General features: G+C 44.2%; 1 protein-coding gene across 1 annotated transcript; it reads left to right on the plus strand.

The window, feature by feature from the left end:
- The first annotated feature begins 213 nt into the window (after positions 1-213).
- On the plus strand, positions 214-23939 carry ifi44d (interferon-induced protein 44d). The gene is made up of 7 exons (XM_079862142.1): positions 214-345; positions 465-498; positions 963-1167; positions 22069-22215; positions 22321-22492; positions 23064-23164; positions 23281-23939. Exons 1-7 carry the CDS (start codon positions 279-281, stop codon positions 23449-23451), a joined length of 897 nt encoding a protein of 298 aa, XP_079718268.1. The 5' UTR covers positions 214-278; the 3' UTR covers positions 23452-23939.
- Positions 23940-24193: the final 254 nt, after the last annotated feature.

Here is a 24193-nt window from a genome sequence, read left to right on the forward strand (position 1 = left end):
TCACTTTGTACTGATGATGTATATAAGACAATTCTTTTTAGGTTAATTAAAACAAAATGCCTTTAAATATTCTGCTTTTACAAAATAAATTATGTGGTAAAGCAATTAATTCAATATGCATTTGAATGTTTTCCCAGTATTGTGTGTAAAATTGAAAGTGAAAGTGATAAAGGAACAGGAGGCTATATATACTGGCACCGTGATGTCAGCTTCCACACTGGGCTGCAGACTGACTGAAAGACGTGAAGTGACCATTCTTCTGAGAAAAACAGCAGATAATGGGAGGCGAACCTTCAAAACCGGATCCAAAACCTGATCCAAAACCTGATCCAAAACCTGATCCAGGTGAATTAGGAAATGATTTACATATATTTTTTTCATAATTTTGCAGTATTATATGACTTGTATTCTGACAGGAGACACACCATAGATAATCATATTTTCTGTTTATATACTGTATGTAGAATTGGAAACACCATGGAGGAGATTTGACTGGGGGTAAGTTTACCATATAATATTCATGCTATGTAGAAAATAATGTTGCCTATTTGTCTTATTTCCATGAATATATAGAAATATATTTATAAAAGGGTGATGGTATGACTTTCATAGCAAAAAAGAATTGGATATGGAAATATATTAACACAATAAATAACAACAGACATTATAGCAGTAATAACAAATGCATAATTTTATCAATAATAGTGGCCTTTAATGTTTCCTATTATTAGTATATGCCAGTGACTAGAATCAACACTATATTGTTTACCAACATAATGTACTGTTTTAAAGATTTCAAAGAGCTTATTCTTTTTATATTGCCAAACACACTAAGTCCTTGGCTAAATAAATATCTAAATAAAGGTGTGACCAAATGAGACTTAAATGTGCGATATATGACAAATCAGCAGTTTTTCTGAAGTTCCTTTCTTCAAAGTATTTTGTTTCTTGTACATGCATAGACAAAAAGAAAAGCTGGTGAAACGCCTAGAAAAGTTCTCTGTGAGAAATCCAGATGTAAAAGTCATCAGGATCCTTGTAGCTGGACAAGTTGGAGGAGGGAAGTCAAGTTTTATTAATTCTGTCAACAGCGTTTTCCAAGAACGGATCACATGTAGCACAATAGCTAATTCAAGTAGTGGCGCTAGTCACAGTTTTACCAAGAATGTAAGTATTATTTTTTAAATGATATTGCACATATACAGTAAAACAAAAAAAATCCATCAAGTGTATCAAAAAAAATGTATCAAGTTTTTATTTTCTCAGTAAAATATTAATTTTGTGTGAATATACTATAGCATGTGTCAAAAATGATGGATGGCCCTATAATTGATGTTGAACTCTTGACCTTGCCACGCCCCCTGCCCTAGCAATGACCTTGACCCCTCCATGCCAGTGTCGCCTTTGACCTTGGTTATAATTGGAGTAATTGGATAATTGGAATAATTGGATAATAGGAATGTCTGAGAATAATGTGTCCACTGATTAATGTTTGAACTTTGACATGTTATAATGGAAGTCATGAGGGTTATTTTTGAGCTCTGACATGCAAGCATCAGCTCCCTCTCACCCTTCACGCTCCAGAGCACAGGGGGATTGCTGGGGACAGTGGAAGAGAGAAAAAAGAGGTTCCCTTTCGTAAAGGGAACTCCCGCTGCATCGATACTCGATACTTTGGGGAATGCCTTCGGCATGAAGCGTCTGAAGTCAACTATGGAACTATTCCAATCTTGATTGGTGCAACGTCACCCGTGACGTCGCATGTGACGGTGATCCGGAAGCTACAAAAGGGTCACAGGAACCAGGAAATGTTAGCTTCTGGTCTTCAGCAAGCGCTCTATGTCATCTTGTCTGTTCTATTTGGTGTTGTTTGTCCCGTGAAAAGAGTATTATTTATGGCGAAAAAAGAGAAGCTATTCAGGCAGTGTGCGTCCCCTTGCCCACGTTATTTAAGCGAGGATGACACACACACGCTTTGTGTAGTTTGTCTGGGAGTGGAGCATGCACGGGCGGTGCTCGAGGGCGCCGTCTGTGCAAACTGTTTTCAATGAAAAAGCTCCGCTCCCGTTTGAGCTTGTTCGATCAATTAGATCAGGCTCGCGTTTCCAGTGCATCAGGTCCCGCGTCTGTTGAGGCAGCGCGCCGCTTGTATGCATGGGATTCGCACGTGGGGCTGGCATATGATACTGAGACGGTTGCGACCCTTTCTCAGTGTTTATTAACCAGCTCCACTGGTCTCGCGCACGGTTCGGAAGCCCGCGCTGCGGCTTCTTCCGACCGTGTTAAAGACACAGCGTTTGATTTATCTGGCTCCGAGGAGTTAGATATTATCTATTAACACTGAATCACGTGGATAGGGGGATTCGCCACCCCATATTCCCGTTAGTGAGGAGTTGCTGGAGGTTGTAATCAGGGCAGTGGTTAAATTAAATGTTAAATGGCCATATAATAAGCAGGAAGCGACTAAGAAAAATAAAATGAATGAGCGCTTCCTGCAGACCCAGTCACAATCTTCGTGTCAGAGCCTTCCCTTTTTCACTGATCTCCATACTGAGGTATCAAGATCGTGGAAAAATCCATTTTCATCTCAATTATTTTCCCCCATGTATATATTTACTCATCCATTAGGGAATCTAATGAAAATGGTTATTAGGTGATGGCTCGGGTTGAGGAATATTTTGCGAAATATTTTCTCCCCGACATTGCGTCACCCCTGATAGCTCAGACACTTCCCTCCAAATCTCGTACATCGAATTTGTTAGGGAGAGCATATATGGCGGTGGTCGAGCTGGTGCATGCCCACACACGATGGGGTTATTACAGGCATACCTGGCTGACCTCCTCAAGCAGGTGGATGATAACTGGGAGGTCTCACTCTATATTACTGAATATCGTAGAGTATCTGACTTATCTCTCCGTATTATTAAAGAGACGGCCCGTGCTATTGGCCGTTCTATGGCAGCACTAGTCGTCTCAGAGAGACATTTATGGCTTATTCGCTTGTGGATCGGGAAGAAAGACAGGGCTTTCCTTCTCGATGCTCCCCTTTCACCTTCTGGCCTCTTTGGCGACGCGGCAAGAACCGTTGTCGAGAGGCTTCAGGAGGCAGAGCGACAATCAGCTATCCCCAGTTGTCAGTCCAGGTCTCATGGGGTTGCTGCCAGGGGGCAGCCTCATGGGACAGCCGCCAGCTCTTCATATTTTGAGAAGGTTTCCTCTCGTGCCCCCCCCCGTATAAGGCTTGGGGCCAGAAGAAACATTCTCGCACGAAGCTCTCCATACCGAAGACAGGTCTGAGGATTGTCTCTCGGGCTAAGAAGGCTTCAACTAAGAGGTCTTGTCGTAACACGCAGACCCTTATGGGCGTTCCCCCAGGAGAGCGAGTACAGGAGTCTCGCCCCCTTATGCAGCCCTTAGGAAATCGATGTTTGCTTCCCGCCGCCGATGGCGCTTCGGGACACATCGGCTTCCAGCGAACACAAATCGCAGTATCTGCCCGAAGACGTTGCGGCACTGTCGAGTTCGCCGCCTCTCAGGAGGTCTGTAGAGAGCATATTTCGGTTAGTTCCTGCCAGTTAGCTGCTTCAGGTCACCAAAGCCATTTGGAAATTTATAGCCGAGGCCAGTCTCGAGGGACTGGTCCCCATAATGGCATATTTAGACACCCCGAGGGGTCTTCAAAATATAGCCTGGGGGTCCTGCTTATGGTGGAGCTAATATACAAATATTATCTACTAAGGGTGGTTCACATGTCGGCCAGCCCCGAGCAGGATCGGTTTTTGGAACAGGAAGTCTAGTCCCTCTTAACACAGGAAACCTCAAAGTGGGCTCTTCCTTGGTTACGGGAGCCCGGGTTCTACAGCTGGCACTTCATAGTTCCTATGAGGGGGGGAGTTAGGCCTTATTTTGGATCTCAGGGTACTGGATCAACCTCCGAGGGGGTTCAGATTCAAGTTACCGACTGTCAGTCAGACCAGCTCCGAGGACTGGTCTGTCTTGATAGATCCACAAGCTCCTTAACTCCTCTTTCCCTTCTAACCCCATCACAGGAAGTTTCCGAGATCCGCTTTTGGGGGGAAAAGCGCATCAGTTCTGGACTCTTCCAGTCGGCCTAGCCTTATCCCCTCGCACCTTCACTAAATGTATGGACACGGCCCTTGCTCCATTGAGACTTCAGGGGGTCCGTATCTTATAGATGACTGGCTCATTTTGGCTCAGTCAAAAAGAACTAGCAATTCAACATCGAGATGTTGTTTTGCGCCATCTGAGGTGCGTGGGGTTGAGACTCAATGTCAAGAAAGGTTCCTTAACTCCTCTTCAGAGGACTACGTCCCTGGGAGTAGAGTGGGACTTAGTCACAATGCGGGCACAATTGTCTCCTGCTTGTATAAATACTATCTTAAACACAATGAAGAGTATTAGGTTAGGCCAGGCTATCACTGTCAAACACTTTCAAAGAGTTTTGGGTCTTATGGCTGCAGCTTCCACGGTAGTACCCTTTGGTCTGCTCCATATGAGGGCCTTGCAGTGGTGGCTCAGGAACAAGGGATTTTCTCCTCTGGGAAACCCTTTTCGTGCGATCAGAGTTACGCGCAGATGCCTTCGTTCTCTTGTCGTATGGAAGAAACCATGGTTCCTGTCTCAGGGCCCGGTTTTGGGAGCACCATGTGAGAGAAAAACTCTGACCACGGATGCGTCCCTCACGGGCTGGGGTGCGGTTATGGAGGGCCGTTACACCCGAGGTACTTGGAAAGACCATCATCTCACATTGTATATTAATCGCTTGGAGATGTTGGCTGTATTTTTTGCCCTGAGGCACTTCCTTGTAGACCTCAGAGGCCATCATGTTCTTGTTAGGACAGACAATATGTCGGTGGTCTCTTATATCAACCGCCAAGGAGGTTTGAGATCTCGCCCTCTTTGTAGACTGGCGCATCAAATTCTTATTTGGTCCCAGGACAAATTTCTCTCTGTCAGATCTATTTATATTCCTGGGGTTGAAAATATGGGAGCAGACATCCTGTCGAGGCAGGGGCCGAGGCCCGGGGAATGGTGGCTCCACCCTGAAGTGGTTGAGCTTATATGGAGAGAGTTTGGCCGGGCGGAGGTTGACCTGTTCGCTTCTCATGATAACTCTCATTGCCCGCTCTGGTACTCTCTCTCACATCCAGCTCCTTTGGGCTTGGATGCCACGGTACAGATGTGGCTGAGGTCACATCTGTATGCTTTTCCCCCGATCGCTCTGCTCCCTGGGGTTCTAGAAAGGGTCAGGAGGTACGGAGTGAGACTACTCCTTGTAGCTCCGTACTGGCCGGCCCAAATTTGGTTTTCGGACCTTATTAGTCTCTTGGAGAGTCCTCCATGGAAAATTCCTATTAGGAGAGATCTTCTGTCTCAGGCTGATGGTATATTATTTCATCCCCGACCAGAGTTATGGAGACTATGGGTCTGGCCCCTGAGGGGGTCCCACCCATAATTAGGTTGCCCTTTCCACCGAGGTGGTCAGGACATCCATACTAGAACCCCACTCTACTAGGAACTAAACAATTAAGTTAGGGAGGGCATTGAACCCAGTTTATTACTGCCCACTGGCTTCAGTACTGGTGTTCCATCCCGCTCTCTAACGGGATCTCCTGTTCATGCTTAGGGCCTCTGTGGCGGCCTCAGTGCCCTCCGCAAGCCTCTAAGGGTGTTCTCGAAAGGACGTTCCCACTGAAACTCCATGTTCCTGTAGATTGGAGGATGAATCCTGTCATCCAGCCTATTGGCATCAGGCTGATGGGTTATCCCTGGCACCCATCATGTCCTGTGGGTGAGGTATACAAATATATATTTGAGATATATAAGTATATATAGGAGAATCTATTGAGTCTGCTTCCTGCTCGTCTTACTCCCTGGAAGAGTGGTGGTGCTGCCCCCTCTTACTTGCTAGCGTGGGAGCCACTCAACGTTATTTTTGCCCGGTACTGAGGTACTTGTAGGCAATGTTAAGATTCTTCAGGTATTCCATCCTCCATCGCATGTGTCGGATGGTCAAGGTCGTAGCCTTTGAGGTTCCTACATTAGGACTCAGGCTGAGAGGAGTCAGTCCATCTAGTTATGCATCAAGGGTTAGGAGCTATTCCCTTTATTAAGAGTACAGTTGGTTATCTAAAACCACTCATATTTGAAGTACAAGGTGCGCTTCTGCCTTCACCTCTCATCTAATATTTTCTACTGTCTGGGGCTCCCAGCCATGAGGTCAGTCGAGCCTCCGGCTCCAGACCTCCCCTTCTTGCACCAAATCTTATGACAAGCTAGTTTGGATCTGCCCTCTACTCATTCTATCGTCCGTGAGTGTACCAGATGCTTTATACCAGGGCGTTTTTTCTCTCAGTGTGGCGGCGTGGGTATTCGTTCCCCAAAGTATCGAGTATCGATGCAGCGGGAGTTCCCTTTACGAAAGGGAACGTCTCGGGTTACGTATGTAACCCTCGTTCCCTGAGTAGGGAACGAGACGCTGCATCCCTCGGCCACACTTTTCGCGCCCCTGAGAACGACTTGCTTTGACCAATTAGAAGCTAACATTTCCTGGTTCCTGTGACCCTTTTGTAGCTTCCGGATCACCGTCACATGCGACGTCACGGGTGACGTTGCACCAATCAAGATTGGAATAGTTCCATAGTTGACTTCAGACGCTTCATGCCGAAGGCATTCCCCAAAGTATCGAGTATCGATGCAGCGTCTCGTTCCCTACTCAGGGAACGAGGGTTACATACGTAACCCGAGACGTTCTCTAATAATGAAATTAAAATTGAACAGAACATATCATGAGGATGAATCATACGCACATACACACACACACACACACAAACATATATTTCACAAGATTTCACACTACCTACAGTTGAAAAAGTTGAAAAAACATTCTGTTCTTTTAAAAGAATAGAAATTAAATGATTATATTGTTCAATTTAAAAATAAACACCTTTTCTAAATTTACTGATCAAATTATTTTAGTTTTAGATAAACAAAAATAAAAATAAAATCATTTTACATTTTTAGAGAGTTAAAGAAGCAGCTCCTAACATATATATATGTCCATACAATGTATGAATGGGTTTACAAAAATGCAATGAGTTTAAAGTTGTAATACAAAAGAATCTGAGTGTTCTCTTACGAGAGGTTCTCTCGTACTGTGTAATATCTTACGCTACGAGAAAATCTATTTTCCGCGAGATACTGAAGCCAAAAATTATCCTTAATTTTGGAATAATGTAAAACGCGTTGCGGCAGCATGCAGACATAGGCAAGACGGCTTGCGCGCCTATTGGCTGCCCTGCGGCAACTGCAGCAGCCTATTGAGAGGCCCCATCATGACGTAAGATCCAATGGGGGCGCTTCGCGCCCACTGCGTCACGTCCCGCCGAAACGGGCGTGGCCTGGGCCTATAAATATAGCTCGGCAGGCTGATATAATCAGATTTTTCATCTCTTCAGCGGAGCTCACACATCGCTGGATCCTGAGAGGAAGAAGCCGTGCCGTTTGGAAAAAGCCTTCCACTGGCCTTCAACTCGCCGCCTTTAGTCGCCGTTCCTGCTACGCTATCCGGCGTATTATATCCTTTCACTGCTAGTGTGTGTTCACCGCTGCGACTCACACTCTCTCTCTAAAAGAGCCGAGCGTCTTTGTCAAGATGTCTCGTACCTTCTGTGGCTCGTGTCGAGCCCCACTCAGCGACGGGGACCGCCATGTCATCTGCATTTCCTGCCTGGGTGAGGATCATGCAGCTCTCGCGCTCGCTGACGGCGGATGTCCTCACTGCGAGCTATTGCCCATGGTGACTCTGAGGACTCGCCTGGCATCTTTCACCGAGACTGCACCTCCACCCGCTGCGGTGCCGCGCCGTAAAAAGCGCCATGCTCAGCGGGTCCCAGAACCTCCTTCAACTTGCAGAAGCTCGCCGGTTCGCCCGCCAGCTTCGCCTGAGTCTCTCTCTGCCAGACAGCGGCCAACGTGTGCCGCCGCTTCCGTCATGGATGACGACGAAGAAGCTGCATCTGTGGAGGAGGACAGCTGCTCTATCCTGGCGTCAGGCAGTGAGGATTGGTTGATCTCTGTGGATCTCGCTCCCAATGCTCGCGAGCCTTCCGGGAAAAGGTCTAGCATTGAAGCAGAGCTGATGCGTCTGCTCACGCAGGCCGTGGCGAGCCTCGGCCTCGAGTGGTCTGCGCCCGCGGAGCCTGTGCACAACCGGCTGGATGGATTTTTCCTGCAAGGGGACCGCGCTTCGCCGCCTTCAAGACCAGCGCCGTTTCTTCCTGAGTTTCACGAAGAACTCTTGAAGCAAAGTCTTGGAGCGCCCCCTTCTCAGCCAGGATACGTACCTCTGCCTCAGCAGCATTCTCCGTGGTGGACGGTGCTAAAGGCAGAGGGTACCATTCTCTTCCTCTGGTGGAGGAAGCTGTAGCGGCCCATCTTTGCCTGCCCTCTGCTGGACGGTGTGCTAAGACGGCACTACTATCTAAAGCCTGCCGCACGACTTCAGCCATGCACAATTGCGCTTACACCACCGCTGAACAGGCTGCATCTGCACTGCACACAACGGCCATACTGCAGATCTTCCAGGCCGACCTTCTCCGTAAACTGGACGAGGAAAGACCGGAAGCTATCAGCGTGCTGGACTTAAGGTGCGCCACGGATCTTGCTCTTCGTGCCACTAAGTCCGCCGCACAGGCCATAGGGCGGTACATGGCTTCTCTCACTGTTGCTGAGAGAGACTTATGGCTGACGCTATCTGAGATGCCGGACTCGGAGTGCACCGCGTTCCTCGACGCCCCCATCTCTTCTGCCGGCCTCTTTGGATCGTCTGTCAAAGATTTCGTGGATAGATTCGCTGAGGTGCAGAAAACGTCACAGGCCATGAAACATTTTCTGCCAAAGCGCTCCAGCTCTGCAACAGGCTGCTCTAGACAGCCGTCTGCTCGAAGCTCTCAGCCGCAGCCGCAGCCCGCCGCCGCTTCGCAACGTCGACAGGCCCGAGACCCGAGACCACGCTCTCGCTCTAACTCACAGACATGACAAGCCTCACGGGGCTCGCCCCGCTCGCTCTCTCTCAACAAGCCGCCATAAGAGAATCGAGCGCGGGCAAGGTTGCGTAACCCCCCGCCTCGAACGCTGCAAGCACAGCGTCTATGTTACAGCATACCGAAGCTCTCCGGTCGCCACTATGTCACGGCCAGAGCCCAGATCTCATTCAACCCCTAGCTATTCATGCAGATGCGTGGGCAAAGCTTCCTGGGGTATCAGAATGGGTGCTGAACATTATAAAATGAGGCTATTCGCTACAGTTCGCTCGACGCCCCCGCCGTTACGCGGCGCGAATCGAAACTACGGTAGAAAAGGAAGTAGCACATCTACTTCGAACCGAAATTGCGAAACTGTTGAGCAAAGGGGCCATAGAGCCTTTATCTCAAGCTCAGAGCGAAGGGGGTCTGTACAGCAGATATTTTCTGGTACCGAAAAAAGACGGGGGTCTCAGACCCATTCTAGATCTAAGACAGCTGAACAAAGCACTTTCAAAACGCCGGTTCAAGATGCTCACAACCAGTAAAATCCTCACGCAAATTCGCCAAGGGGACTGGTTTATGTCAATAGATCTGAAGGACGCGTATTTCCAAATACAAATAGTGTCACGTCACAGGCGATTGTTGAGATTCGCCTTCGAGGGCCAGGCCTGTATATCAATACACAGTCATGCCGTTTGGCCTGTCCCTAGCACCCCATACATTCACAATGTGCATGGACGCGGCGCTCGCACCCCTGAAACTTTGGGGAATGCGAGTTTTGAACTACTTGGACGATTGGCTGGTTCTAGCTCAGTCACACTCAGAGCTCATATAACACAGTGCCCGGTTGCATAAAGCACCTTAAGTGTAATTTTCCCTTAGGTTCGCACTTATGTTTCCCTTAAACCTAAGGGTGTTGCAGAAAAAAAAAACCTTAAGTGTTACTTAAGGGTTTCTTTAAGTGAAACGTCATAAACACTTAGAATTTCCCTTAAATGCTGTTTTTTCACTTAAGGAATCCCTTAAAAGCGTTAAGTGTTTCATAAAACCCCTTAACGGTCATTTAGTATAACTTAAGGTTTGTAAATTGTAACCTTAAGAGTAACGCGGACAAAAATAAGACGACATGGCTGAATTTATGGAACCAGCTGAAGATCATTATGTGCCAAGAAGAATTTTTTGGGATAGGGAGAACCCTTTGGACCATCTTAGCGATGAAAAATTGTTACAAGAATACCGATTTGATCGACGCGCAATATTTGACATCGCTAACAAACTAGACAGCGACCTTGACCATGTCACACACAACCACTCTTTACCTGCAGTGTTACAACTGCTTATAGCACTGCATTTTTTTGCAACTGGGAGTTTTCAGACAGTAGTGGGAGATGTTTTACACATGCATAAATCGGCTACCATTCAATAAATGTACAATTAGTGTGTATCGGATTTTCAGGTGATATTCTCAATTCATTCAGTTAACAGACGCTCTGAGGTAAAGTGTTCAGACTGCAGACTTAGCAACGATTATATTTAATTGTACAGTACAGTCATAACATAACGTACAGACATTATCTTAATTCCATAATGCCATAACAATATCGCTGGCCATAAACTGAGAAAGTGCTTTCCGGTTTGCTTTGAGTTGTCCTAGACGCGACACGGCATGTTAGTGTTTTGCGTATCTGTGGCAACAGCAGACTTTTAATGTGAATCCAGGATCGCTGTCGTGAAACACTTAAATGTTTCCCTTACCTAGGAGAACCGTTTAAGAGATTATATGCAACACCCTTAAGTTATTCTCTTAGGTAAGGGGAAATCGCCCCTTAAGTATCATACTTAAAGGAAAAACTTAAGGTGCTTTATGCAACCGGGCACAGGACCATATTACTCGAACATCTCGAGAATCTGGGTCTCAAAGTCAATTGGGCGAAAAGTTAACTGTCTCCCAGTCAGAGAATATCTTTTCTGGGCACAGAACTGGACTCGCTGTCTATGACAGAACAGCTATCACCGCAGTGCAGACTGGATATTCAGCGCATGACAGAAACCTTCCGCTGCGGCACTATAGTCCCGCTCAGAAAGTTTCAAAGGATGCTGGGTCTCATGGCCTCAGCATCATCAGTACTCCAGTTGGGTCTGCTTCGCATACGGCCACTGCACTTCTGGCTAAAAGCGCGAGTACCGCGCCGAGCGTGGACCTCCGGTCTTTTTCGCCTCAAGGTCGATCAGAAATGCGTCTCAGCTCTGAAACCTTGGAGAGCGACCGACTGGTACCAGTCAGGTGTAAGCCTGGGGACTTCCTCGAGTGTGAAGGTGGTGTCTACGGACGCCTCCACCTCGGGATGGGGAGCGCTGCTCGAGGGCAGACCGTTCTTCGGCCAGTGGTCAGAACGGGAAAAGCTTCTACGCATAAACTGCTTGGAAATTATGGCAGTCGACAACCAGGCTTGGGAGGGTTACTTTAAAAATGTATTCCGTTACAGTTACAAATTACTTAATAAAAAAAGTATTCAGTAACATAATCCAAGTACTATAATATGAAAGTAATGTAACTGATTACTTTTGGATTACTTCAAGGCCACATATATAAATAAAGTCAAGCAAGAAGAAATATTATACAAAAAAAAAATTACAATTATTATTAGATTTATTATGGTCCAGTGTACAATATTTGCAAAATGTACACACAGGCCTGAATATATATTTATGTAAAGGGATATACAGACATCTAGTGGCTAATGTATGGTATTACAGATTATTTTGTTTTATTTTTAACTAATTTTTAACTGAAAAATAAAAACACAACATTTACAATTTTTACACAATCTACATATTAGTTTATTTTAAAATAGGCCTACATGTTGACTAAAGCCGTGATCTTTCTTAATTTGCCTGACTGAACTTGGGGCGTTGGCAGTGGGAGTTCCCCTACGTTACCTAGACAGCGAACATCCCGTTACGTGAGAAAAGATTAAGAAAGGACATTTTGGGTACTAAAAAAGCTACTCTCCTAATTTCTACAAAAATAGCAGCGGAATTTCCATGAATTAAAAGCGATTTTACCCGCAGGCAGCATCGTTTCTACTAGCAGCAGTGATTCAATCTGCGTCTGAGGAGATTGTAGACAGCTGTTATTTGCACATGCACCAGCGCGTGGCACACGTGTGTCATTACTGGCAACAGAACCAGGAACTACTGTATAATCAAGCAGCGCTTAATATAGTGTTATTATGCCAAAATACGTATTTATTTAGTTTTAAATGAAACCATTGTAATCCTGAAAGTATTCCCCCTTTTTTCAAAATGTAACTATAATCTGATTACAACGTTTTTTGACGTAACTGTAACGGATTACAGTTACTGGATTTTTGTATCCTGATTACATAACGCCGTTACATGTATTCCGTTACTCCCCAACCCTGTCGACAACGCACTGAGGCGTTTTTGTCCCCAGATAAAAGGACACCACATCTTGGTCCGTTCGGACAACATGTCAGTGGTGGCCTATATAAATCGCCAAGGAGGTATCAGGTCCCGAAACCTTTACAGGCTGACGGAGCGCCTCTTGGTCAGGGCTCAGCACAATCTGCGCTTGTTGAGAGCAGCGCACGTGCCTGGACACCTGAATGTGGGACCAGACAGACTGTCCAGGAACAATGTTCCAGCAGGAGAATGGTCTCTACACCCGCAGACAGTCCAGCTGCTGTAGGAGACATTCGGCAGAGTGGAAGTAGACCTGTTTGAGTCTCAGGAAAACGCTCACTGTCTGGAGTTTTTCTCCAAGAGCAGGGATCCGCTGGCCCATGTCTGGCCCCGCTGCCCGCTGTATGCTTTCCCCCCGTCACGCTCCTACCTCAGGTATAAGAGCGGATCAGGGAAAACGGATGCTTAGTGCTACTACTGGCCCCGTTCTGGAAGAACCAGGCTTGGTTCCCGGTTCTGATGCAGCTGATAAGCACTGCCGCATGGCCGATACCAGTGAGGTGGGACCTTCTCTCTCAGGCCAAGGGCTCGATCTGGCATCCTCGCCCGGAGCTTTGGTCCCTACATGTGTAGACCATCAACGGGTTCCTGCTAACCTCCCGGTGGGAGTGTTAACCCTCTGAGGTCGGCAATCACGCCAGCGTGATCTGCTTGCTTTTTTCCTTATCAGTGCAAAAGAGAGTCAAAATACTATTTTGATTTTGATTTTGACATACTTGTGTTATACATCAATCGATCCTGTTAAGTGTGTATTTTTTTGTGTATACTCACAATAAAAACAAAGCGTTGTGCTTTTTGCCAAATAAAGAAAAATAAACATGAAGCGAGTTCTGCTTTCTCTCTGTCAGTGAAGTCAATTCTGAAACGCGTCCGAAAATGAACTGTATCTCAGCGAATACTCAGTCAAACAGTCACACAGGCATGAAGCTTGAAATCTCTTCTTTTAAATGAAGTATTTTTTATAAAAAACAAATATTCTCAGTTTATGTAATTTGTATGAAAAGAGAGAGATGTCAGTCGTTCTCATCTCAGCTCATTATGTTTTAATGTGACCCCTGTATATATATATAGTCCTTGCATCCTTTCCTGTGGCTCAGTGACACACCGGAATGAATGGCTCATTATGTATGCGGGCCCCATTGTCTCCTCAGGTCTGAACTACTCTATATTCATGATGGTGTAGGATCGTTGACGCCCCTGCGCATATTGCCTTTCCAAACAAAAAGTGTTGTTCAAAATTTAAACCAATGTATTGTTTTATGTGAATGATTAGGCAGGATGATTTTCACATCATTTTGAAGAAAAAACTCTAGGCTGACGACATCTAGTCTTGTTGACACATATTTAGTATGTGTTTTGTGGCCTTATTTCAGAAACGTTCATTTTTAGTTTTTTTCAATAACCATGCATAAACATTATTCTCTCAGAAATACAAACATGTACATACATTTTGCTCACATATTATGGTAGCCCTGTTTGTGCTAAATATAGTGTAATTATACCTTTGCCATTAATATGTTTATAAGCAACTGAAAAAAGCACAAATGTCAGGGCATGTCAGAACATCTCAAGGACCCCAAAAACACCTTAGACCCCAGAGGGTTAAACACGATCATGCAGGCTAGGGCCCCCTCTACGAGATGGCTCTATTCCTCAAAATGGTCTGTGTTCTCTAGCTGGTGAACAGCCCGTGGCATATCACCCCCAAACTGTGGGGTGACGGAGGTTCTCTCCTTCCTGCAAGAGCTACTGGATAAGGGCAGAACCCCATCCACGCTCAAGGTTTACGTGGCGGCCATAGCAGCGTTTACTAAACCAACGCTTGGCCAGTCACTTGGAAGGAACGATCTGGTCATTCGCTTCCTTAGAGGAGCTAAAAGGTTAAATCCTCCCAGACCTCCCTCAGTTCCCATATGGGACCTTTCTACGGTCTTGGAGGACATGAAAGGTGCCCCATTCGAGCCAATCCAATTAATAGATATCAAACACTTGTCTTTCAAGACAGTGTTTCTTCTGGCTCTCGCTTCAGTAAAGTGTATAGGGGACTTACAAGCGCTCTCAGTAAGCGCGACATGTATGGAATTTGGGCCAAATGACTCGAAAGTCATACTCACACCGAGGCACGGGTACGTTCCTAAATCCCTCAACACACCGTTTAGGGCTCAGGTGATTTCCCTGTCGGCCCTGCCAGTCTCTAATGAGGAGAAGGACGCGAGCTTCCTTTGCCCGGTCAGGACATTAAGGGCTTATGTGTCTTGCTCGACTGTCTTCAGATAGACAGAGCAGCTTTTTGTCTCGTTCAACGGACATTCTAAGGGACTAGTCGTGTTGAAACAAAGTCTATCCAGATGGATAGTTGATGCTATAGCGCTGGCTTATGCTTCTAAGGCCCTGCAGTGCCCGTTAGGTGTCAGAGCGCACTCCACAAGAGGCATTGCCTTGTTGTGGGCTTGGTCTAGTGGGATTGCCTTGCAAGATATCTGTATAGGCTGGGCCTCCCCATCTACATTTATAAGGTTTTATAACCTAGAGGTTCCCGCCTTGCAGGCTAAGCTGCTTTCGGTCTAATAGATCAGTATTGTCTGCCCCGATGCTATCGGCCCAGAATATTGAAACTGCTTGAGCGATGCTCGCTGATCGATTATGCAACTCTATGGACAGTGTGTGAAATGATGAAAAACCAGATTATATCAGCCTGTCGAGCTATATTTATAGGCCCAGGCCACGCCCGTTTCGGCGGGACGTGACTCAGTGGGCGCAAAGCGCCCCCATTGGATCTGACGTTATGATGGGGCCTCTCGATAAGCTGATGCAGTTGCTGCAGGGCAGCCAATAGGCGCGCGAGCCGTCTTGCCTATGTCTGCATTCTGCCGCAACGCGTTTTACATTATTCCAAAATTAAGGATAATTTTTGGCTTCAGTATCTCGCGGAAAAGAGATTTTCCCGTAGCGTAAGATATTACGCAGTACTCGTTCCCTCTTCTAGAGAGAATCGAGGTTACGTTAGTAACCGAGTACGTTTCCCTCTCACAGCACCGCCGTCAGTCTCTGAGCCAGAGGGGAGTGTGTGTTCAGAGATCAGGATGAGACATTTTGAATGTTTTGAAACAGAGTATTTGGAGTCTCGTTTGAACTGATAAGAAAAAAAGCGAGCAAATCACGCAGGTGTGATTGTCGACCCCAGGGGGTTAAAAGCTTTTGATCTGACTCAGCATGTACATGGACCCACACACAATCGTGGACACACTCTAGATTTACTTATCAGTACAGGTCTAAACATTTCATCGATTGTTATTAAGGATGTAGCATTGTCCGATCATTTCTGTATTTTCTTTGATATATTGATCTCTCCTGCCACTGAAGCTAGATCTGTGTCTGTCAAGAAGAGATGTTTAAATGAGAACACTAGTGTGCTATTTATGAAGGCTATATCCTTAACATCAAGCATATCTGCTGACTCTGTTGATTTTCTCCTTGATTCTTTTAACTCAAAAGTTAAAAGTGTAATTGATGATATTGCTCCTGTGAAAGTCAGGAAGAAGAGTGGCAGACAAAAAGTACCTTGGAGAAACTCAACAGCAGTGCAAAATATGAGAAGACAATGCAGAAAAGCAGAGCGCATGTGGCGGAAGACAAAACTTGTAGTCCATTATAACATCTACAAAGACAGCATCCATGATTTCAATGTGGAACTAGGCAAAGCTAGACAGACTTTCTTCTCAAATATTATAAACAGCAATTTAAACAACACACGCACTCTTTTTGCTACTGTAGAGAGACTGACAAACCCCCCAAGCCAGATTCCAGATTCCCAGTGAAATGCTTTCAGACAGCAAGTGCAGTAAGTTTGCTTCTTTCTTCTCTGAGAAAATCAATAATATCAGAAAGGTGATCAGCACATCCTCGAGTTGCGCTGGGGTCAGACAGATCAGACCACCTGAGAAAGTAGTAACTTTGTCTGATTTCAAAGAAATTGATGGCAACATTTTGGAAGAAACCGTACAGCACCTTAAAACATCAACCTGCGCTCTTGACACACTTCCCACATCTTTTTTCAAAAGTGTGTTAAACAGTTTAGAAGCAGATCTTCTAGAAGTAGTAAATGCCTCACTTATCTCTGGGAGTTTTCCAAACTCCCTGAAAACTGCAGTTTTCAAGCCTCTCCTGATCATAAAGATAATAAACAATATTCGCTTAAATACTGATACAGGCAAATTATCAGTGCTGGTACTACTCGACCTCAGTGCTGCATTTGACACTGTCGATCATAACATACTTCTTGACAGGCTGGAAAACTGTGTGGGGCTTTCTGGGATAGTCCTAAAATGGTTCAGGTCATACTTAGTTGGGAGAGGTTATTATGTGAGTATAGGAGACCATAAGTCTGAGTGGACATCCATGACAGGTGGAGTCCCTCAAGGCTCAATTCTTGCGCCACTCCTGTTCAACCTGTATATGCTCCCAATGAGCCAAATAATGAGACAGAACCAAATCTCTTACCACAGCTATACAGACGACACACATATCTACTTAGCCCTATCGCCTAACGATTACAGCCCCATTGACTCCCTGTGCCAATGCATTGATGAAGTCAACAGTTGGATGTGCCAAAACTTTCTTCAGTTAAACAAAGACAAAACTGAAGTCATTGCGTTTGGAAACAAAGATGAAGTTCTCAAGATGAAAGCATACCTTCACTCTAGGGGTCAAACAACTAAAAATCAAGTCAGGAACCTTGGTGTGACACTAGAGTCAGACCTTAGTTTCAGTAGTCATGTCAAAGCAATAACTAAATCAGCATACTATCATCTTAAAAATATTGCAAGAATTAGATGCTTTGTTTCCAGACAAGACTTGGGAGAAACTTGTTCATGCTTTCATCACCAGCAGGGTGGATTATTGTAATGGACTCCTCACTGGCCTTCCCAAAAAGACCATAAGACAGTATGGTCAGCTCATACAGAACGCTGACGCCAGGATTCTGAGCAGAACCAGAAAATATGAACATATCACATCAGTCCTCAGGTCTGTACACTGGCTCCCAGTTAGATTTAGGATTGATTTTAAAGTATTATTACTGGTATATACTGTACATCATTCAATGGCCTAGGACCTCAATATACTGCAGATATGCTCACTGAATATAATCCCAACAGATCACTCAGATCATTAGGATCATATCAGCTAGAAATACCAAGGGTTCACTCTAAGCATGGCGAGTCCGCTTTTAGCTATTATGCTGGAACCAGCTTCCAGAAGAGATCAGACGTGCTCCTACTGTAATCACATTCAAATCCAGACTCAAAACACATCTGTTTAGCTGTGCATTTACTGAATGAGCACTATGCCGCTGTTCGTCCGACTGTTTGTACTGTACTGTATTTTATTTTATTTTTCTAAACTGTCTTCTAAGAATCACGTCTGAAATGCGCGCAAGTGTCTTCGTGCTTCATATGTTGTTGATGTGTGTGACGTCGTTGCCGTAAAGCAAGTTGTGATTCTCACAAGATTTGTCGGGGGCGCTCCTCTCAAACTTGCATTGCTGGTTTTTCCAGCGGCATCCCCCCAAGCTTTACTACCAGGATGATTCGCCCTACTATGAGTTTGTTTACCACCGAAATGACTTTGAAGCTGTTATATTAAGGGACAATTCTTGCATAGTGTGCCTTTAAATCAGCTGGTGCTTAATAACCATTGAAGTTATTAAACACCCCTGAATTCGGTAATGACAGGTTTTATGCAATATTTTTATCACGTTTTAATTTTAACTCAATAATGAGAATGAATAAAGCAAAATGAAATATATAATAAATAAAATAAAATATCCCCACATCATCACATAGCCTTCACCATACCTAGAGATTGGCATGGAGTACTTTCCATAAGATCATCTCTCAATGCAAATCAAACCAGCTATTAGGCTAACTGAAATAAAACCATGCCAATCTCTAGGTATGGTGAAGGCTATGTGATGATGTGGGGCTATTTTAATTCCAAAGGCCAAGGGAACTTTATCAGGATGCATAGAATACTGGATCCATTAAGTAACTGGCCTTTAAAAATTAAAATCTGCTTGCCTCTATGGGAATTTAACATAAGGGTGTCCAGACTTATGCAACCTGTATTAAGGAAGAACATTTATTTATTAACAATACATTTTTCATTCACAAAGAAAATTGGTGTCCTTAAAGGTTGGATTGTTCCTAATTTTTTTAATTAAGGCATTAAGTTCAATTTCCAATAGATGATTTTTTATTTCTCTTTTTAGTCAACTTTAGAATGGGTGTCTAAACTTATGCATAGCACTGTACATCTTAGCTACTTTCTAAATTCACCTATGCATATGTTTTTTTGTTTTGTTTTTTACCCCCATTCATACGTTGTATGGACATCTATGTGTTGGGAGCTACTTCTTCAACTCTTTAAAAATGTAAGATGATTTTATTTTTGTTTATCTAAAACTAAAATAATTGGATCACTAAATTTAGAAAAGGGGTTTATTTTTAAATTGAACAATATTATAATTTAATTTATATTCTTGTATAGAATATAGAATATACTGTAGGTAGTGTGAAATCTTGTGAAATATACGTGTGTGTGTGTGTGTGTGTGTGTGTGTGTGTGTGTATGATTCAACCTCATGATATGTTCTGTTCAATTTTAATTTCTTTATTAGAAAACCTCTTTTTTTCTCACTTCCACTGTCCCCAGCAATCCCCCTGTGCTCTGGAACGTGAAGGGTGAGAGGGAGCTGATGCTTGCATGTCAGAGCTCAAAAATAACCCTCATGACTTCCATTATAACATGTCAAAGTTCAAACATTAATCAGTGGACACATTATTCTCAGACATTCCTATTATCCAATTATCCAATTAGTCCAATTATAACCAAGGTCAAAGGTGACACTGGCATGGTGGGGTCAAGATCATTGCTTGGGCAGGGGGTGTGGCAAGGTCAAGAATTCACCACAAGTCAAGAGGTCAACATCAATTATAGGGCCATCAATAATTTTTGACACATGCTATAGTATATTCTCTACTCGGGTCCCTCACATGAGGCACCATGTATCTCATTCAGCGCTCCGGATAAGGATCTGATGTAGATCGCTGCCTTTTGTCCTCTGGAGAGGATGAGGAAGCTGAGCTGCCCCCCTTCAGGGTTGTGACTCATTCTGAATCGGAATCAGAGTTGAAGGCCATGCTTTCCCGGGTCACCCTGGGCATTGGGCTTGAGTGGAACACTCCACCGTGTCCTGAGCCCTAGCGGTTGGATGATTAGTTCCTGGCTGAAGAATCGGGTGGAGAATCCTGTGTTTCGTTTTATTTCTGTTCCGCCACCGCCCCTTTTTCAATAAAAGAGCAGTTTCCAAAACCTCTGGGCCATAATGGGCCTGTGCTGACAGTGAGCAATGCTCTGCTTCCTCACTCTCGGCCATAGCCTCATTCGCCCCACTCTTTGGGGACTCACCGCCTCCTCAGCCCTCACAGGACACACAGAGCCAGGTACTTGCACCACACTCACCGCCTCTACTCCAGGTGTCCCTTTGGTGCCACTCGTACAGAGCTTAGGAGCCTGGCTAGTGCTTCCCAGCCCTTCACGCTGGCTCATTCGGACAGTCAAACTCAGCTATGCAATTCAGTTCGGTAGGCATCCACCCAGGTTCAGCAGTGTCCTGTTTACCTCAGTGGCAGACAAAAACACCCCTTTTCTCCGTACGGAGATTACAGTCCTCTTGGAGATGTCATTCTTCATGCCAAGAAGAGTTCACTGTCTCCCCAACAGAGAACTACGTTCCTGGGGGTAGTATGGGAGTCAGTTACGATACGGGCACAGTTGTCTCCTGCTCGTATAGAGACGATCTTGACAACAGTCACCAGCATCAAGCTAGGCCAGGAAAATCGTGACTATGGACACATCCCTTACAGGCTAGGGAACGGTCATGGAGGGCCGCTACACCAGAGGTCTATGGAGGGACCATCATCTTTCATGGCACATCAATTGCCTGGAGATGTTGGTTGTGTTTCTGGCTCTAAAACATTTCCTCCCAGACCTCAGAGGGCATCATGTTCTAGTTTGAACAGACAATACGTCGGTGGACTCTTATATAAATCAGCAGGGTTGTGCCCTTTGTACAGACTTGCTCATCAGGTTTTCCTGTTGTCCCAGGACAAACTACTCTCACTTAGAGCAATGTTCATTCCCGGGGACCAAAATGTGGTGCAGACATCCTGTTGTGGCAGGGGCTGATGCCCGGGGAATGGAGACTCCACTCAGAGGTGGTGGAGTTAATCTGGAGGGAGTTCGGCCAGGCTGAAGAAGATATGTCCACCTCTCACGAGAACACACACTGTCCACTTTGGTTTTCCCTCCGGGTCCGTTGGCACAGGGTCAATCTACTTCTGGTAGCCCCTTACTGGCCATCCCGAGTTTGGTTCTCAGACATCATAGTGCTTTTTCTCTCTTTCAAAAGTGGCCTTCCTGCTAGCTATTACGTCCCTCAAGAGAGTTGGGGGTCTGCAGGTGCTATCTGCTGCTCCCTCTTGCCTTGAGTTTGCTCCTGGAAGAGTAAAGTGCCATTCTCCACCCTGGGCCAGGCTATGTGCCCAAGGTGCCATCTAATGTGGGACGGTCAGTTATCCTGCAGGCCTTTCATCCTCCACCACATGTGTCGGCTGATCAGGAACAGCTACATCTACTATGCCCTGTCTAGACCTTGGAGGCCTATGTACGAAGGTCCACGGGCTGGAGGAAGTCGGACCAGCTGCATGTGTGTTTCGGGGTCGCTTAAGAAGGGTTCCCCTGCCTCTAAGGATACCATTAGTAGGTGGATTGTGGAGGCTATTTCTTCAGCGTATGAGGCGCGTAGTTTGCCTTCATCTCTCCTGATAAAAGTCCACTCGACTAAGGGGTGGTGTCCTCCAAAGCCCTGCTATCGGGTGTTTCCCTTCAAGAGGTCTGCAATGGTGCTGGCTGGGCCTCCCCACACACTTTCATAAGGTATTATAGCCTAGATCTGCCCTCCACGCCGGGTTTTAAAGTCCTTAAGTCCTGAATTGTGCCATACAAGCTTCACACTAGCACAGTCACTAGTCAGTGTGGTGCAATGGGTATTTCCTTCCCCAAAGTGTCGTCTTCGATGCAGTGCGAGTTCCCTCGAAAGGAACGTCTCGGGTTATGACTGTTATGACTCGGATTACGTCTTGTTCCCTTCTCAGGGAACAAGGGTTACAGCCGTAACCTGAGATGTTCCCTCCATCAGGGAATAGAGTTTACAACCGTAACCCGAGACGTTCTTGGTCAGTTCTTGTTTATTATTTGTGTGGTTTGTGTTTACTAGAGATTTACTTCTACAATCTCATTTGTGTTTTGCTTCAGTTTATCAGTTTACCAACAATTTTCTTGGAACTCCTTCGTTATGCGATTGATACAATCACACTGTTACAATAATATGTGCATTATGGCTGTGTCTAAATTTGTCAGTTGGAAACAACATTATTTATGAATCCTCCTGAATGCTTTTTTTTTTTTTTTTTAGCTTAAAACATGCCGCGTCAGAAGTGAAGATGATGATTTGCCTTTTTCCTTGATTGACATAATGGGTTTGGAAGCTGATGTAATGTGTGGGTCTCAGCCAGAAGATATCATCAAAGCCATATATGGACATGTCAAGAATGACTACAAAGTAATAAACCACATTTATTAGAAAAAATAAACATTGTACAAATACAAATTATTTTGACAGTCTAACTGACATTTTCATATATTTTGTCTTCATTTTAAATCTTAGTTCAACCCAGAGATGCCACTCAGTGATAAGAGTGAAGATTACATCAGTGACCCTTTGCTCTCTGATCAGGCTTTCTGCCTGGTTTACGTTGTGGCTGCAAATACAGTCCAGTTCTTAGATGAAAAACTTACTGATAAATTGCGCATAATCCGCACAAGATGCAGCGAAAACGGTAAGACTGGCCTTTAAATATGTGGTTACTGAGATTGGAGAGTTTAAGAGTACAGTACAGAGGTGGGATGTAACATTAATAGAAAACGTTGACAACTGTTTGCATGGAATTATTATTGTAATTAATTCTTGTTCAAAACAACTATTGGCAAAACCTTGATTATTCATTTGATTGGATGCAAACCTAGTAAAGAAATATTCTCTAGAATCATTTTGTTAATAATTATTAATCTGTTGAACTTCATTGTTCAGCATGTTCCCCAGTACAATGACATGTCCTCCAAACACAAAGTCCAATTGTGTCATTAGGAATATTTTACATTAGCATATTTATTTGCCTAAAACAAAAAAGATTATAAAAAAAAGTTTTCCCATAGCTAAATTCTACAAAATAAATTCTATTTGTATTGGACAGTAAATATGAAAAAGGTCTGTACCAATCACTAGAAGTCAAATATATAGTCTGCAAAACAGATTAAATCTTAATAAATATTTTTGTCTTACATAATTTGTAAACAATGGAAATGTGCTCTTTACTTATAAAAAGATAATAGATCATTGTATCATTGTAGGGATTCCTCAAGTGATCGTCATGACTAAAGTGGATTTAGCATGTCCACTGGTGAATAAAGACCTAAGGAAGATCTACACCAGCAAGAAGATCAGAGATCAGGTGCATTTAACATTCTATATGTGTTTTACTTTATTTAGTTTTTTTAAATATTAGGTTTGTCTGATATTTGTTGAATCATCATTCATTTTTTGGCTTTACATATTTTTGTTCTTTAGATGCAGATATGTAGTGACATGATCGGAGTGCCAATGAACCACATCTTTCCAGTGAAGAACTACAGTGAGGAGATCGACCCAGATGATGATGTTGATGTTCTCATTCTAAAGGCATTTGACCAAATGGTAAACCTTGCTAATGATAGACTGAGAGATGCTGCTTCAAACTGATGCAAACAATTAATACAATACAGTCAATACAATTACTCTGTTCATTAACAGTGCAAAGCATGGAATGCACATTGATGACACTTACTAACTACATGCATGTATAAAATACCCTTTTCCATGTATGACGAATCAAGTCTAGCAGGTTCACTGCAGGTAATAATGTTCATCATTGTTGAAAATATGCTATATTGTTTATTGCAATTAGTTATATATTTTTAAAATGTTAATCGTAAAGCAGTACAAGAGTTTTCACCTACAATAGATTCAGCTTTAAGTACATTCGTACACTAGTTGAAGTACTCACATACTTGACAAGTCTACCAGTTGACATTAAAGACATTCATTTATTTCCATTAGAGCACTGTTTGTCATGATTGTTAAAGGAAATAATTTAGTGCTTGATAAGAACATAAGTAAATATTATAACTAGCGCATATGCTTGTGTAACCTGAAACCACTTGAAGAAATAAAAGTATTTATTTCTACCTAAATCTACATGGTTGTGTGCTGTTCGCATACTGTTTGTACTAACAGAATCCCTTTAGTTGTTATTAATATACAAGGCAATTGATTCATCTGTGTGAGAATGCTCCATTCTGATTAGTATACAGCGCTGTTTCGTTCAGACTTTTGCAGCGCATAAATGCCAATTTGCCAATGCCAATCGCTGTATTGCTAATAGTGGTTTCGAGTATCGATATGTCTACCCTATCCAATGGACACAAGAACGTGCAGTACTCTT

Source organism: Squalius cephalus, assembly GCF_949319135.1.
Source record: "Squalius cephalus genome assembly, chromosome: 24".
Lineage (NCBI taxonomy): Eukaryota > Metazoa > Chordata > Actinopteri > Cypriniformes > Leuciscidae > Squalius > Squalius cephalus.